The 16,278-nt window shown below is 38.2% G+C and overlaps 1 protein-coding gene across 4 annotated transcripts in view; it reads right to left on the reverse strand.

Annotated features, from left to right (window-relative positions):
• Nucleotides 1–1,128: 1,128 nt before the first annotated feature.
• Nucleotides 1,129–16,278, reverse strand: part of sema4ba (sema domain, immunoglobulin domain (Ig), transmembrane domain (TM) and short cytoplasmic domain, (semaphorin) 4Ba) — a 57,197-nt gene continuing 42,047 nt past the window's right edge. For all 4 annotated transcript variants that reach the window (XM_008412341.2, XM_008412340.2, XM_017305508.1 and 1 more), the window contains 13 exons: nt 13,609–13,769; nt 13,345–13,407; nt 12,770–12,868; nt 12,112–12,223; nt 11,440–11,556; nt 11,053–11,210; nt 7,349–7,530; nt 6,891–7,041; nt 6,461–6,671; nt 5,943–6,058; nt 5,424–5,581; nt 5,236–5,321; nt 1,129–5,129 (listed from right to left, as the gene is read on the reverse strand). In XM_008412341.2, coding sequence (XP_008410563.1) covers nt 4,357–5,129; nt 5,236–5,321; nt 5,424–5,581; nt 5,943–6,058; nt 6,461–6,671; nt 6,891–7,041; nt 7,349–7,530; nt 11,053–11,210; nt 11,440–11,556; nt 12,112–12,223; nt 12,770–12,868; nt 13,345–13,407; nt 13,609–13,769 — 2,387 coding nt within the window. In that variant the 3' untranslated portion in view covers nt 1,129–4,356. The remainder of the gene's footprint in view (nt 5,130–5,235; nt 5,322–5,423; nt 5,582–5,942; nt 6,059–6,460; nt 6,672–6,890; nt 7,042–7,348; nt 7,531–11,052; nt 11,211–11,439; nt 11,557–12,111; nt 12,224–12,769; nt 12,869–13,344; nt 13,408–13,608; nt 13,770–16,278) is intronic.

A 16,278-nucleotide genomic window follows, 5' to 3' on the forward strand; every position in this document is an offset into this window, starting at 1 on the left:
AAAAACTGGGTGGTTTAAAACAGGGAGAGATTCTCCCATTCTCTTGTTGGTACTTGAGGAATGTTTTTGAAAAATATATATGCAACAAAGAATTGGAGCTCTGTATCTTTTGGACCCTGTTTGATTTTTCTTTTTGATGTGTATTTATTTGCTGCCTTGACTATTTTTATGTCCGAAAGTTTTGTCTCAGCCCTCAAGCCTTATGTGTATTGATTTACCCTATAAAGTAATGGAAATAACAAAAAAATCTAATAGAATGGCTCACGTTAGCTTCCTCTTCAAGATCAAATGGACATGTGTTAAGATGCATTTAAATCGCAATAATTGTATTTTATTAATGATAAATCTGTGGAAATTATTTTATTTTTGGCTATAAACCTTTATATAATTGTGACTCTTATGAAATATAAATTCAATTTGCAAAACCCAGTTTCCATTGTAAAATATGGTTTCACTTAATTTAATACTCTGTGCACCAAAATAAGAAACTTTAAACAAATTCAAGGTTAGTCGTGATGAATAAATTAGATTCAAATCTTGAACAACTCCATTTTGCCTTTTCATAACTCACAGTAATTGTGAAGCAACGGAAAAAAAACAAAACAACTTTTTTCATCTTTATTTGAAAAATTAAAATAAAGTGCTTTTTATATACAATACAAAAACAAAACAAAACAAAACAAAAACAGTAGTGATACAAAAATACAATTCACAATACCTGTACATTGGCAGCTGAATTTACAAAATAACTTTACAAAACCTGTTTACTGGCTGTACAATGCATGTTGACAGGAGTCTGAGCAACGTGTGCTATCTAATAGAAGGCCTGACTACAGTGGTTCATTAGGAGAGAGAGCAGACGACAATACTTTTACAGTGGCATTATTAGTTTCAGCTTGTATTCAATGTACCTGCACATCTTTTTGAGTAAAATATCGCCACAATGCATTTGACTATAGCACATTTATTGTTGTTCATGGCAGTCACTTCACCAAAAGCTGCCATTTGTTTACGCTATTAACAGTCAAAGCATGAGTCTTTTGCACTGCATGAGTGACTGCAGCTAGGCAGTCTCAGGAAAAAACAAACAAACACTTTTATAGGAAATGTAACACTTTAATTTTTTTATTTTTTGACGATGTTTTTAGTAGTTGTGATTTAGGAAAAAAATTCAGTCCTTGGCTGAGACTGAGTCCACCCTATCAGTGAACAACACTAATAAAACACCTAACGTGACCTATGTTCAATGACAGAGACAATTTGCCACTAGTACATGATAGTACGAATCTTTTTACCGTTTTCAATTGTTTCCACATATGGCCATTTCTCTGACACCTTGCAGTGTCTCATGTAACTCTAAAGCTCTAATACCTGGTTAGTTTATCGTCTCAAGAGGCACATCACCTGATTTTTGTTTCAGAAGGCATTTTAATCCCATTTGCCGAGGCAAATTTATACTCAGAGCCACAACCTGCAACATAATAAGGCTTTTTAACATCATGTGCAAATCCCACAGTAATATGCCTGTTCTTTATGATGCTCTAAGCTCTTTACTTTGTCAGAGCCAAACTAAAACACAACTTATGAAGGATGAAATATCCATGAATTGAGCAGTTATTGTAGTTTATCATTCGTTATTTCTGCATAAATATGATTACTCAGTGCACTGATTCATGTATTTGTCTCTGGATGGGAATGGATCTTATTGCTCTTATGGTCGCTCAGAACTATTTAAGCAGGCAGAGGTTGTTGTTTTTTTTATACTTTTTCATCTTTAAGACTCATTGGCTAACAATTTAACGCTGAGGCTGTACAGATGTGGGACGTTTAAGTCAGAATATTTCTATTTTCACCCCTACTTTCCTGTGATAACAGTGATATATATTTGAAACGCTGAAGAAGGGGTTATAAAACATGTTTCTGTGCAACCAAAACATTTTGCCACATCGTGATGATAAATATTTATACAGTTTCATCATGCTGCAATAAATCAGCCGCCACAGATTTACATAACAGTCCTGGACCCTCATAATCTGTCCCGTTTTGCCAGCCTGTCAAGGTTTTCACTGCCTTCTGCTCTGGAGCGCTCCACAAATGGCTAGAATATGCTGCATATTTGAAGATTGTATAAAGAGTAGCTTTGCTTTTTTTTTTTTTTTGTGGCACTGATTCTAAAGTAATTCACAGCAACAAAACCTTGCGCTTACCCAGTCTCGAGGTGAGGTTGTCCTATGTCAATCACCCTCACTTCACATTATTCGCTTTGCATAGACTGCCGATCTTGTGACTAATACCGTGATGATAAACAGAATGAGATTTATCTCTGTGTCACGTGAAGAAACAGAAAACTTAGAAAAGTCAGAATTCATCATAAGAATATTTACATGCTTAAGAGCATATCTGTCTTTATCTATGTATATACGTATTCTTCTTCTCTTGTAGCAGTCGAGTTTGTGGGAATTATGTGAAATTTTTATGCTTTTAATGTTTTCTAAAGTGCCTTGCAAAAGTATTCATAATCTTTGAACTTTTTCATATCTTGTCACATTACAACCATAACCTTCAATGTATTTTGTTGGACTGTGAAAGACCAACAAAAGGTACCACTTGATGATTCCTTCCACTGAATCATAAAGTGGAAGGAAAAAAAGTTATCTATTTTTTTGTCAAATTCAAATATACTTTTCTATTAAACCTCTTTCGATCTGATACTCCTAAAGTAAAGTTGAGTGCAACCAACTATTTTCCAGAAATACCTGATTAGTAATTTGAGTGCCCCTGTGTGTAATTTTATCTTAGTGTGAAAACACATATTTCATGAATGGTTCGGGGGACATTAGAGATCAAACAGCATCATGAAGACCAAGGAACACAGAAAACAGGTCAGGGATGAAATTCTAAAAAAGCTTAGGAAAGATTGTAAAACAAAAATCACAACCTTTGGATATCTTACAGACCAAAGGTCATCTGAAAATGGAAATAGTATGTCACAACAGTAAATTCACCAAGACATAATTGTCCACAAACTGAGAAACTGGGCAAGAAGATCATTAATAAAAAAAGTAGATGAGAGGCTCAAGATAATTTTGGATCAGCTACAGAAAAGCAGAACTCCGGCAGGAGACTCTGTTAAGAGGACAGATTTTATTTGCCCACTCTACAAATCCGACCTTTATGGAAAAGTAACAAGAAGGAAGTAATTGTTGAAACCAAACTAAAATAAGTTCTGTTTGCAGTTTACCACAGCCCAAAGCTGAACGATGGAAAAGTAACACTCATCATCTTGAAAATATCTGCGCTACAGTGAAAAATAAATGTGTCAGAATCATGACACAATCATAGATGCTTTTCTTCAAAAGGAACAGGGAATCTGGTCAGACTTTATGAGACGAATCGAGGTAAAGAGGAATCGTGAAAGAAAACCTGAAACGTGGAACGTCGGACTGATGATCACATCCTAGCAGAACCATAAACCCATAAGCCCAGAGGTAGAAAGGAATGACTTTGATCAAAGCCTATTCATGTATTATAATGTCCTCGTGAAAATCTACACCTTAATCCAATTGGGATTAAATACTTGAAAAATTCTACTCAAAGATCTCAGTGGATGGATGTATGAACCAGATAGAGAAATACCACGTTCGTTATTTTGTAAAAAAATATATAATAAAAAATAAATAAATAAAACCATCTACTTCACAATGATACACTACATTGTATTGATGTATCGAGCAAAAATCCTAATAACATACATATTTTGTGGTTGTAACACCACAAAATATAGAAAAATTCAAAGGACTTGAAAACTTTTAAAAGGCACTTTGTCATTATATATGCACTTTTTATATTTTATATTTTCCACAACTGAAAAACCATATCTTTCAATTGTCTCACTTGCAACACACACTAACTAGTGTGAGGCTTCAGTGAAGCACAGACACCTACAGACGGCAGAATGACAGTAAAACATTAGAAACCGTGTCAAACTCAGTGACATAAACCTGGAGAAACATTTTGCATTTCCAAGCATTACCAGTGTATTTTATGGACGGAGAAAGTTGAAATGCCCTGAAACACAATCTCTTACCGGTGGTTTTGATGCCACCTCTGTGCTTGTTATATTCACGTGAGCCATGTGTGAGAGCATCAGAAGGCAAACTGGAAGTTGCTCCGAATGCACCTTGTGAAGGAGAAAAATAAAGTGAAATGCACATTGAACCACAGGGACAGAACAAAAGTAGACAAAGTGCAAAATATCTGTAATGAATGTTTCACTGTCGGAGTGCTGTACTCTTCCTCCTATAAATTTTAGTCTTTACCAACAAGCGCACTCTTTTCAGCTCTTTGCAGTCAGTCTCACACTATAGAGTCTTTAATCTCAGAGCCTAGTCTGACTCGAGGCCGTGGGCATGAGGGAGAAATCTCTACATGACTCTCTTTTAAGTTCAGAGGCCTCTTTTCTGACTCTGAGAAGCTCTTGGTGTTGTCGGGCGAGGAGCACTCATGAGGCGGAGTGCTGCAAAGGTAGTTGTCATTAAGGGTCTGGTACCCTTTGTGATCTGACGCCGACGTTGTGACAGTGCTGCCGTTTAGCGGTAAGTTCTCAGCAGGTTTGCCCACTATTCGGGGCTTCTTCTGCTGCATATTGGGGCACTCCCCCTCCTTCAGCATGGATTTCATGTGGTCACGGTTCCTGTAGATCACGAACAGAGAGAAGACCACCACGGAAAATCCCAGGAGAGCGCAGACAACAATCAGCTCGTTCCAGTAGGTCTTGGTGTTTATCTGCGGAGAGAGGGTTTCCCCTGGGAGAAAAATGACTTCCTCTCGGGAAAGCTGTGGCGCACGGGAGCGGCCCGTCAAGGTGGTGCTCTCCTGCCTGGCTTCGCCCCTCACGCAGTAGTTTGCCAGCAGCTCCATGAAGCCTTCCTCCACTGACCAGCACTCGTAGGTTTCCTGCCTGCCGGCCTGAGCGACCACCACCAGTCCCCCCTCTGGGCTGGGGTAGTGGAAGTGACCTGTGCCTTCGCTGAATTGCCACTTTCTCTCAGCCAAATTGGAGCGCAGCTTGCATGGCAGTACTTTGAAAGTGTTGGCCGGGATTATGATTGCCTGGCATGAAGATGCTCCTGTGTGAAGGCAAAGCAGAAAAAAAGATGTAGCAAGCTGTGCTATCTGAATAATAATTGACTTGACACAATAAGTTGACAGCTTTTAGAGGAGCAGTTCACCTACGTGTTGGAGGATGATTAGCAACCCGTGGGCTTGGCTTCCTGCAAATGACTGATGTATTTGCTTCATCTACATCCTGCTGCTGAACACTGAAACACATGCATCAAATCATTAGGGCTTGCATTTGCATCATCTAATATTTGCGTTTCACACTGGGTTTTAGCCAGAATATTGTGCAGGGCGGCTCGTACTTGCTTGCAGGAGCACGTCTGATGTCTATGCACTGCCCCTTGTTCCAGACACAGTATGGATCCCTGGAAAGGATGCACTCCCCACAGCTCTGATAATTAGTGCAGTTAGCTAGTGGAACCTCCACAAGCTCAGAGAGAGATGAAACATAAAGCCGACCCTGGAGAAGACAGGACAAGTCAGGAAGGCATTAGACAAATGTCTGTGTGACGTTTTTTTATTGACTTCCATGTCCACTCCTGGTGTAATCATTCTGTAGGAGTTTTTTTTCTTTTTTTAACCATTTTAAATAGTATTCATTTACCCTGATTTAGAAACGGAAGTTTATGTATGCTGACATTCAGGAAGTGTAACACATCCACGTCTAGTAACCTGTTTGCAGATCCCACTAAGAAAATTTTACTTAAAGCTCTTTACCACTGGGGACATTTTTGAAAAACGTTTTAAGACTGTTTAAGTTGCATAATGAGAAAGCTTTAGAGATAGATTCAACATGTTTCTTTCCAAGCAGCTCTCCTTACCTTCTCAGTGTCCAGCTCAATTTGGTGCACCGGTTTAGAGTCACGGAAGATCACCATCTCTTCAATAATGTGCATCTTGTTTTTGATGTTAATGGCCTTATGGAGTCTTCCATCATCTAGAAAACACATAGGTTAGCTTAAAATGAGACAAGACTCATGTTACAGGGAACATCTTACAATTTAGAACCAGAAAACAGACCCGCTGCATGAATCATAAATAAATAACAACCATTCTCTCCATTGTTTCTCAAGTCATAGAGACAATTAAAAATCATCTTCTTTTACAACAAGCACTTTTGAAGTCATAGTACTCTAAATTGGAAACACTGCCACAATATAGGGGTGATGATTTTGCATATTTAATATAAAGAGTAAAAATGATGGACTGAAAACAATCTGAAAAACCTGAAAAGAAAATGTTCAAATTGTAACACATGCCATTAGAGACAAAACATATTTTTGTCTTTAAAAGGTGTGCTTGAAAGCACTGCCTTCAATATTGGTGTAAAGTGCCTTACCTGTGCCAATGAAAAGAACATTGTAGACCTTTTTAGCTGTCTGGACTCCATGGACTACAATCTGTGTGTAGCGTACATTGCGCTTCAGCAGGAGAGGTTGGCTGCGAATCACGTTGTCCATCAGGAAGTGGTCTTTGACAAAATTCAGAACCTTGTCTGGCATGTGCAGCGAGGAAGAGATTCCCAGGCCTTTGGTAGCATTTGTAATACACTATGGAGGCAACAAAACAAGTGATCTTATTTACATATTTTGTCACACTTCACAAAAAACACAAACAGTGGTTTGGCAGAATCTTTATCAAAGAGCAGTCTGGCCATAAATCATGTGCAGACCACAGCACATATGTCTTGCAACTGACATGACTCTGTTGTGTGTTGATGCTAATATGTGTTCAGGTTCTCCAGCAGAGGGCAGCAAATATGTACTCACAGCTCCAGGTCGAGGCTCCGGGACAGGATGGTTGTACGTGTACCACTGCTGGGTCTCTCTGTTGACCTCACGGTAGCGCCCATTGAAAGCCTTTTCCACTTGGTCCATGGTGAACGAACAGACTGCAGAGCTTCCTGACGCACCTTTATACCTTAGTGACAAAAAAAGTTTCGTAAAAATCTAAAAATATTATAAATTGCCCTTAAGATTCCACAAAAAGTGTAGGTTTCTAGCAGGAATATTCCCAGAAGTACTACATACAGTTCTCTCTCATACAGCATCAAAATCTGAGTCCATGTAGTGTTATCTCTAATTTGAACTCATACTATTACTATACTCCCTACGTATTACACCTGTCAGATTTAGATGTCTTGTTTCTGTTTTGAAATGTGTTTTACATACTGCAAATATCTTTTGCTAAATTTTGTTGGTATGGTGTCTTAAACATGTATCCTCACCACTGAGATGTGAAGACTCCATAAAACAGAGTGCTCTTCCAGTCCCCAGTACTCGGCGTGAGAACAAACATGTCTTGGATGATGTTGAAGGGAAAACCATCATCAGGCAGCGAGCACAGGAGCTGGGCCTTTAAGAAAGTGGTCCACTTCTTCTGCAACACCCTCTCGCCTCCTATGTCACCCTACAAGACAAATGCTGGAGGTTAAAAGTCTTTTTGACTCAAGGTCACTAAAGGGTGTAATGGCATAAATGAAAGTTTCTGAAGACCTGTATGGAACATGCAATATTGTCAACATGTCCCTTCATTTTCTTTTTATTTGCCCTCTTCTTTCTGAAAGCATAGACAGAGTGTGTTTGGTCCAAAGTTGGATCTGATTAACCAGAGAAGAAGGAAAAATATTAACCCCTTATGGGCTCAATCAGCTTTGCCTCCCACAGAGATTTACCCCAAGGCAGAACGCTTCTAGGTCATGAAAACAAACTACATCATCGTAACAGGCATAGATAAAACACACTTGGGCCTCTGAAGAGGGCAAGTGCTTCTAAGTGAAAAAGAGAAAGACACAATGCCCCCCAACAACCTCTCTTCCCTGACAAGGCCCCTCTGATTTGCTGCCCTTGGCATAATCCTTTATAGTGCCATGAGTGACACAGGATCTTGTTGACATGAGAGCTAATTTAGCAAATACATGCTGAGAGACAGGAGTGGAAGTTTGGTGTCTGATCTGATGAATTTAAGACTAAAATGCGAGTGCTCCCACATATCCAACACGATGAAAGGATGATGATCAGAAGACAGAAAAAAAAACAACAACACCTGAATGTTCTAAATGACCTAAAACCTTGGTTAGGTGCGCCCTCCTAGGAGACTACTGGAGCCCTGCTGGGGATGAAATGATCCATAACAAATACTGAAGCAATGACTGTGGTTATAGCAGTAACCCAGGCAGATAATAGGGAACATGCATCCCCATGTTTTATAATTTAAAGCTACCGTGATCTTAAACTGACTGCTAAATAATTGAAGCAAATGCATTCCATTCATTAATCCTCTTGTAAAAGCATCCCTTGTTCGAAAGGCAGCTCATGGACAGGCCAGCCGGCAAAGGCAGCTTTCTGGGAAACCGAGCAAATCACGCAAATGAGAACACACTTTGTTTTGTTTGTTCCCGGCAAAACATTGTTTATACAGGTTAGCCCCGATGATGCAGAGCTAAAGCAGCAAACACCTGAACATGCATAATGACAGAGAAAGCAGCCTCTGCAGAGATTTGAACTGGCTTTAGGGAGATAACAGAAACAAAGCATAGATTTTAGTATTTTATTTGAACCATTTGTAGCCGATTATACCAGCTTTTGTTTTTCTTTTGGCTTACATTCTACACTTAAGTATTCTTGTTCAAGTTAGTGGAAATTCCCTTATGGGTAATCCGTACCAGGAAACTTTAAGATGAGTTCCTCATTTTACAATTTCTGAGAAAACTACATGAGTGAGTGATTACTTGATTCTGGTAAATGGAGCCTTTAAACTAAATGTTTGGAAAACTTAAGTAAATAGTTGAATAATGACAGTTTAAACCTTCTGGGCGATGCCTGGTAGAGATTAATGCCCAGGAGTTGAACTTTGTCTAAAGTCAGTTCAGTCTGTAAGCTTGAATTAGTCATGTAAAATCCCCCAAAGAAATACAAACATTTATAGACGTTTAGTATGTTTCAGTGTATCTTAACATACTTAGGTGAATACTCCTAATTTGACTTATTTTAAAATCTGTAAAAAAAAATCCTTCCTAAGAATTACTTTTATCTTTCTGTGTCCATCAAATATCTGAATAGTTTATTTATTAATTCATTTATTTATTAATGATAACAACATGAGATGGAGGACTGATTAAAAAAATAAATAAAACAAATGTTCTGACTCAAATTCTACAGAGTTTAACAATTGGGGAAAGTGTTAAAGTTTGCTGAATAAGAATTTAACAATACGTTTTCTAGGTTGGTTAAATGCTTTTTTTTAAATAATTTTTTTTACTGCTTGTTCAAAGTTCTAAAGAAAAGCCTTCAAAGGCCTTCATCACTGCCAAACAGTTTGGGCAGAGGGAACGAGAAAAGAACACAATGTCTGCTGCTGCTTCTTTGGCTTGCAGGATGTTAGGCAGTGATATGAACAGGGGAAAAAAAACAACAACACAAACAACTTTAAAGATGCCTTTTTTAACACTTTTAAAGAAAAGCAAAAATCTGACAAATATCAAAACGATACACCACAAAAAAATATCTGTCTAGTCTAACAAACTCATCAGGCCTTGCTCTGACTCAACCGGAGTTTCCCACTGGTTCTTCTCCATCGGTTGTGTTTGAGTCTCTCCACACAGTTTCCGAACAGAAACCCAGCCAGTCAGATGAGGACTTTGTCAGACATGCAGCCAATGTTGGTGAACAATTAGGAAATATCCATCCATACATTTTCTTTACACCCTTGTCCCTTAATGGTGTTCGGAGGGCTGCTGGTGCCTATCATCAGCTAACGTTCCGGGCGAGAGGCGGGGTTCACCCTGGACAGGTCGCCAGTCTGTCACAGGGTAACACAGAGACAGACAGGACACACAACCATGCACACACACACTCACACGTAGGGACAATTTGGAGAGGCCAATTAACCTGACAGTCATATTTTTGGACTGTGGGAGGAAACCGGAGTACCCGGAGAAAACCCACGCATGCACAGGGAGAACATGCGAACTCCATGCAGAAAAACCGGGGCCGGGAATCAAACCCAGAACATTCTGGCTGCAAGGCAACAGCTCTACCAACTGCGCCACTGTGCAGCCAATTAGGAAATATATTTTAGATAAATAATGTTTCCTTGCATGTTCTTTAAACTTAGGGAAGACCAAAGATTGTAAATAAACATTCATGTAGACGATTCACTTTCTCCTGGCTGGAGTTGCTTCTTTTTTCAAGTTCAAATGCTATAATTATTCCACTGAATGAAAGGATAGTCCAAATAAGGTTTAACAAATTAACCATTTAATTCATGGATAATGCATATAAAAAATACATTGACACATCTTAATTGACAGTCATGTTGATGCATTGAAGAAGGTATAGGAGGGTGTAGTATCAGAGGTTACATCTAAATCTAAAAAGTCTGTGAATAACATTTTCATGGTATTTGTAGAAATATTTCTGGGTGAAAGGTCGCCATACATTTGTCTGAGCTGCAATGACAATATTAGTATTTCAGTAGCATGTAAATACTTGCCGTCTTTAACAAATATTTTGTAAGGTCAACATTCCGCAACTGATAAACTCAAATACTACAACTGAAGCAGCTGTGTCTGTTTATTGAATCCAGATCTGAAGACAAACATTTGTTCCTTAGGAATTTAAAGATGAGATTTCGAAAAAAAAAAAAAAAAGAATCAAACAAAGCGGACAGATGGAAGGGACATGTATTCCCTATATCACCACCCAGTAGAAGTTGAAGCCACACAAGATGTTTTAAGCTGAAAAGCAGCTTTACGAAGATGATACATGTACATTTAGAGGAGGGAGACTGAGAACAAATACATGAAACAGACAAACAAACCCTCGCCTCCATCGGGTTCGATATAATCCTAAAGCGACTGCAGGGCTAGATGTTGCTTGAGGATATAAAAGCATTCTCAGATGGAAATATCTGCCCTGTAGCATCACTCACCTTACACACGCGAGCGATGCGTGACACGACAGTGTTGTCAAAGAAATCAAACTCCTTCCCTGCTTCACTGAAGAAGAAGTAAATCTTATCGTCATCGCCCACAAGGTTGCCCTTGGGCAGGCTCTCCTGTATGTAAGCTGAGCCAACAAAGGCTGGGTCTGAAAGGAAAGTAACAATACCGTCACACTGGGATCTGGTAACATACATCCCCACTGCTGAGTGAAATCCACATCCAGCAGGGACAGAAGATGGTTCCCCATTGTAGACGGATCACGCAGCATTTCCGGCACTCTGTTTTAAAGCTGAGTATTTATCCATTGTACAATAGAAATGTTATCACTTGGAAGATATGATGAAAAGCAGTGCTACACAGCTATATCAACGTACCTTGAAGCCAGTTGAGAGAGTTTTCGGTTTTCAGAGCAGTTCCCTGGCTCAAGCTTTTGTAGATTATGGGTTCATTTCCTTGGAAATTACTGACTGTGCCGGCATACAGCTCCCCATCTGCAATGCAGACAAGAATGATCACAATGTTTCTCCAAAAGAAAAAAAAATGTTTCTGCGTCACATAGTAATGAAATCCAGAGAATATCTTACAGTTTTTATCGCTGACATCACCGAATATGCATCTTGAAACTTTTAACAAAGCTTGGTGGTTATCAACCCCTTACTCCTAAATTTCTAAGTTGTGAAACACATTTTTCCAAACTAGCATCCCTTTAAGGATATGTTTGTGTCATTCTGTCTTCAAAAACACACCTGGAGCAACGCTTTAATTAATTCATGCATATTTGAGAAATCCTTGAATTTCCAGTGGCAGCCATTTGGAGGCTATATATATATATATATATATATATATATATATATACACTGCTCAAAAAAAATAAAGGGAACACTTAAACAACACAATATAACTCCAAGTAAATCAAACTTCTGTGAAATCAAACTGTCCACTTAGGAAGCAACACTGATTGACCCGACGAGGGTCCCCGTTGTTTTTTTTGAGCAGTGTATATAACACAACCAGTGTGTGCTCTTCTTCAATTTGTATAAACCTACCAGCCATGATGGCAGTGGATTTGTACTCTGGGTTGAATGGGCAGCGGCTGCGTCCGTCCTCTGTAACAATCTCACCATCATCACTTTTGACAAACGAGAAGTCTGCAGTCCTCTGAGGGGCAAGCACACATACGCACACCACATGTGATAAGGGAATTTGAAAGGCGAAGCTCTAAGTTGACAGTAACCTCTCTGTCAGATTTTGCTTTAAAAGGTGGTCAGTCTTTGGCCAAAGTTGAAGTGCAGGTCAGTAATGTTTGTTTGTTCTGGCTCGTTCTAAAAGGCACTAAAAGATCTGAAGAAAATGTATAAAAACCAGATCGATTCTTATGTAAACTGATTACATGCATTATATATTTTCATCTTATCCCCGCGGACATGCAAGCTAATAAAATAATGCACGTATATTGTTTCTGACTGGTCTGCACGTCTCACTCAGACAGACTGCTGAGCGAGTAGAGAGGCAGGAAATGGGATGCATCAGATTTGAGATGATGTTCCACTAAAATCAAATAAATGAATCCCATACAAAGTCCTGTATCTGACTAATCACCTTTTGCAAGGGAAAACAAGCATTACTGTTGTCTTTAAATCTTAAAGAAATGCAGAAACAAGGCTACTGCACAGATAGGATATCTTTGAAAGGGTGGAAACTTACAATGTAGGCACACATTGGGCTGAAGGCGTACGTCCCGCATATGTACAGATGAGTGCTGTTCATTTTCAGTAAAATCTTTATGTAGTTGAAGCAGTCCCTCTGTTTTAAAAAGACAAAGAAGGGTTTTTTAATACATTTTCCAGCTGCTATACAACAAGTAAAAAGCAACAATGTATATTATATTAAATTATATTATATTATATTATATAGTGTAGAGATTAGAGAAAAAGTTTAAAATAAAGATCAAATGTTCCATCTTTGCAGAGTAATTTGAACTCCCCCCATTTACACAAGCTCCATTTTCCTTTGCTAGCATGCTCCAGTGTCAAAGGTTCAGATCTAAAGTAAAGAAGTTTAACAAAAGTGAAACAAAACAGTGTGTTTGAAAAGGAAGGGAAAAATCCCATTGTTATGAGAAGGAAAGTTCCAAGATGACAGGAAATGTCCGGGTTTCTGTCCTGGCCTGGGCTTGGTTCCCAAATGTCATTCAGCAGCAGTGAGAGCTGAAGTTCAGTAAATAATGTTTGAGCCATGTGAGTTCAGCTATGTGCACTTCAAACCAGCAGTTGACTCGCCTGAAGATCTTTGCCTTTGAAACTGCACTCGTCTCTCTTCCTCTCTGGAGTTTTCCACGTGAGCTGCAGGAAAAAAAAAAAATGCTGTGTTATTTAAACTATATCTTTAACACTGTGAAGCATAACATTCCGCTTGCACTCTTGTGATCACTTAATCCCTATTGCCAAATTTCCACCTTACATGAGGGATTCAAGGAGCTACATTCATATTTATACGCTTAACATCACAGTGCAGTTTAAAGGTTGCAGCACGCAGGCTCTTACATTTCTTTGTAGCTTCGCTGCACTGATATCAGAGAGGTTGAGAGCAAACAGAATCTCCCGGGCGCCAATATACAGCATGTTGTCTTCACTGCTGAGCAGGAGGGAGGTGAAGTTGAAAACCCCATTGGCTGAAAAGCTTCTGATTGTCCTTTCCTTTGCATCTGGTCAGAAACAGAAAGGTGGTCATTGTAAGTAATATTAATTGGATTTTCTTCAGTCATCACATGTAAATGCATTAAGTGAATCATCACTATGAACAAATCAACAGGCTACATATATGATTTGACATCTGGTATAGCAGTAAGAGCTACCCTTTAAAATAGCAGGAAAGCATAAAACAATTACAGCTTAAACATTCAAAAATAGGTTTTGGGAACAATCATTCAAAAATAAAAATAAAATACATGATTGGTTCAGGACATAATTTTACTCCAATTGTAGAAGAAACATCTCCTTTTGGGAATTTTGATTCTGAAAGTAGTATGAAATTCAATTAATTACTAAATATTTAGTTCTGAGAATAATATCAATCATTACTTTCGTATAAAAGGAGAATTATTTACAACTGTGAGTATACAAAAAAATAGCAACGTCTTCTGGTGGCGGTTAATGTCCTTATGTACTGATGGCAAAGCATCTGCATTATAACTTATACACTTATGCAGTGATGAATATTTGAATTCAAACCCAGAGCAAAAATACAAAAAGCAATAAACGTTACCACTATAACATTAGCCCGTAAAGCAGTTAGTTACCAAGGAGACCGATGGTGGATAAATACGGTGGAGTAACATTGCTGACCATGGAGTAAATTTGAATAGAATAGAATCACCCTGGGGTGAAATTATCATATAAAATATTATATAATTAATTCCTGGCATTTGTTTAACCACAACAATAGTTTTTTGGGAAACCCCCCCCACAAATTATTAGTAACAGATTCACATCAAGTCAGGAAATAAATGTCATTATGTGTATCATTTTTTTTTTTCATGCAGGACATAAAGACTCATGCATCTGTTACAGTTAAACCGTGTTATTGCCTAAGTGGTCATGATTCAATAAAGAGACAAAGGTTGAATCATCAACTCCCTAAATCACTGCTGCTGATGATTTACTAGCCCACGTGTTTCTTGGATTTACGGGCCATCAGCACAGGCCCAGCTTGAACGAGTTGCATTAATTGCATGCCAACGTAAACAGAGCGTGGGAGCTGATGGAAACTTGAAGGGACTGAACCTCTGCCCCTAAAAATATGACAACTGAAGGAAAAATAACAGATCAAAGAGCTTTAAAAAAAAACTTAAGAAGATCCTTGTGGATTGTTAACTTCTAATGGGATTTTGCTTGAAAAGAAGAGTCTGATTCAACTTTCAGCTACTGCTTTAAGGAACTGAGCATTTAATGAGGTGAAAAGTAGGGACTTAACGTCATGTTTCACTCCTAAGATGAGCCTAAAACTATTTGTCTTATAAAGGGATACTGATTTCATTCAAAACATAACTTAATGGAATAACCAAATACAAAATAAAAGACAGTGATGCATTAAGTGCAGAATCCAATTCAGTGGTGTTTTATCTATGTCGGCATCAGAGTAGACTGAACCCCAGATGCTGCTGGCAACAATTTAAGGTACTTCTTTTGTACGTTTAACCAACTCACTCCAGGAAGAGTCTTTAAGTTCTACTCATAAGAAGCTCAACCACCCTGCAGTATGTGTGTCCTAATTTAACCGCGTCTTGGTTCTACAGCAGGTTGAGAGACTTCCTCTCCCCCGGGAAAACAACATGTTAATAGGAGTCCATCGCCACGGCAACACTGAGCCATATTGTAGTTAAATCTGTCTGTGAATCCACAAGAGGCAATGCTTCACGTACATGTACCCACAGGGGGCTTTTCAGTAGCACTACAGGATAAATGAACGGCTGCTCCGTTGTATTCTGCAACTCGTTTTGTTTTCTTTATCACAAACATGAGCATGAAATGATTCTTTTTTTTTTTTTTTTTTTACTCTAAATAACTTCAGAGTTGTTTTCTGCAATGAGATCAATTCTGGCAAACTGGTACACCACAGCTGTGAAAGAAAACCAAATTAGGCAATTGCATATTTACATATTGGGTTGTTTTGTAAATAAAAAATACATATATACTTTCATGACTTTATTAAAGTAAATAATCTTTTGTAGTGACGTTTTACAAATTTTGTATTATTTTAATAAAAGGTTGTGGGAGAACTGAAAAAAGAAAGCAATGATTAAGTTTAACCATCTAATTTTAAGTTGTAGGTTAAATTGAAGCTGGGCTATCAATGGAGATAATAAAAAAAACAACACAAATTTGGTAAGTTATTTTAAAACTGCTTAAATACAGGCCAAAAAAAAAAAAGTCAGATGACATGCAAGTATGCTAATGAGCTTGTAGAAGAAATGCAGATTTAAAATTTTTTATTTTTTTTAGTTACACTTATTTATTTATTCTTGTGTTTTTTAATGCCACTAATGTCATAGCACGTTACACTCCAGATCCTACCTTTTTTTGTACAAAAAGTGGACTTAAAGAAAATTATCTTTAACGCTTGCTTAAAGATTGTTATTTTCAAAAGCTACTTTTAATCTGACAAATAAGCCGGCAGTGCTGCAAAACTCTTACATTAAATTCTGTAATGTCTTT

Source organism: Poecilia reticulata, linkage group LG6, assembly GCF_000633615.1.
Source record: "Poecilia reticulata strain Guanapo linkage group LG6, Guppy_female_1.0+MT, whole genome shotgun sequence".
NCBI lineage: Eukaryota > Metazoa > Chordata > Actinopteri > Cyprinodontiformes > Poeciliidae > Poecilia > Poecilia reticulata.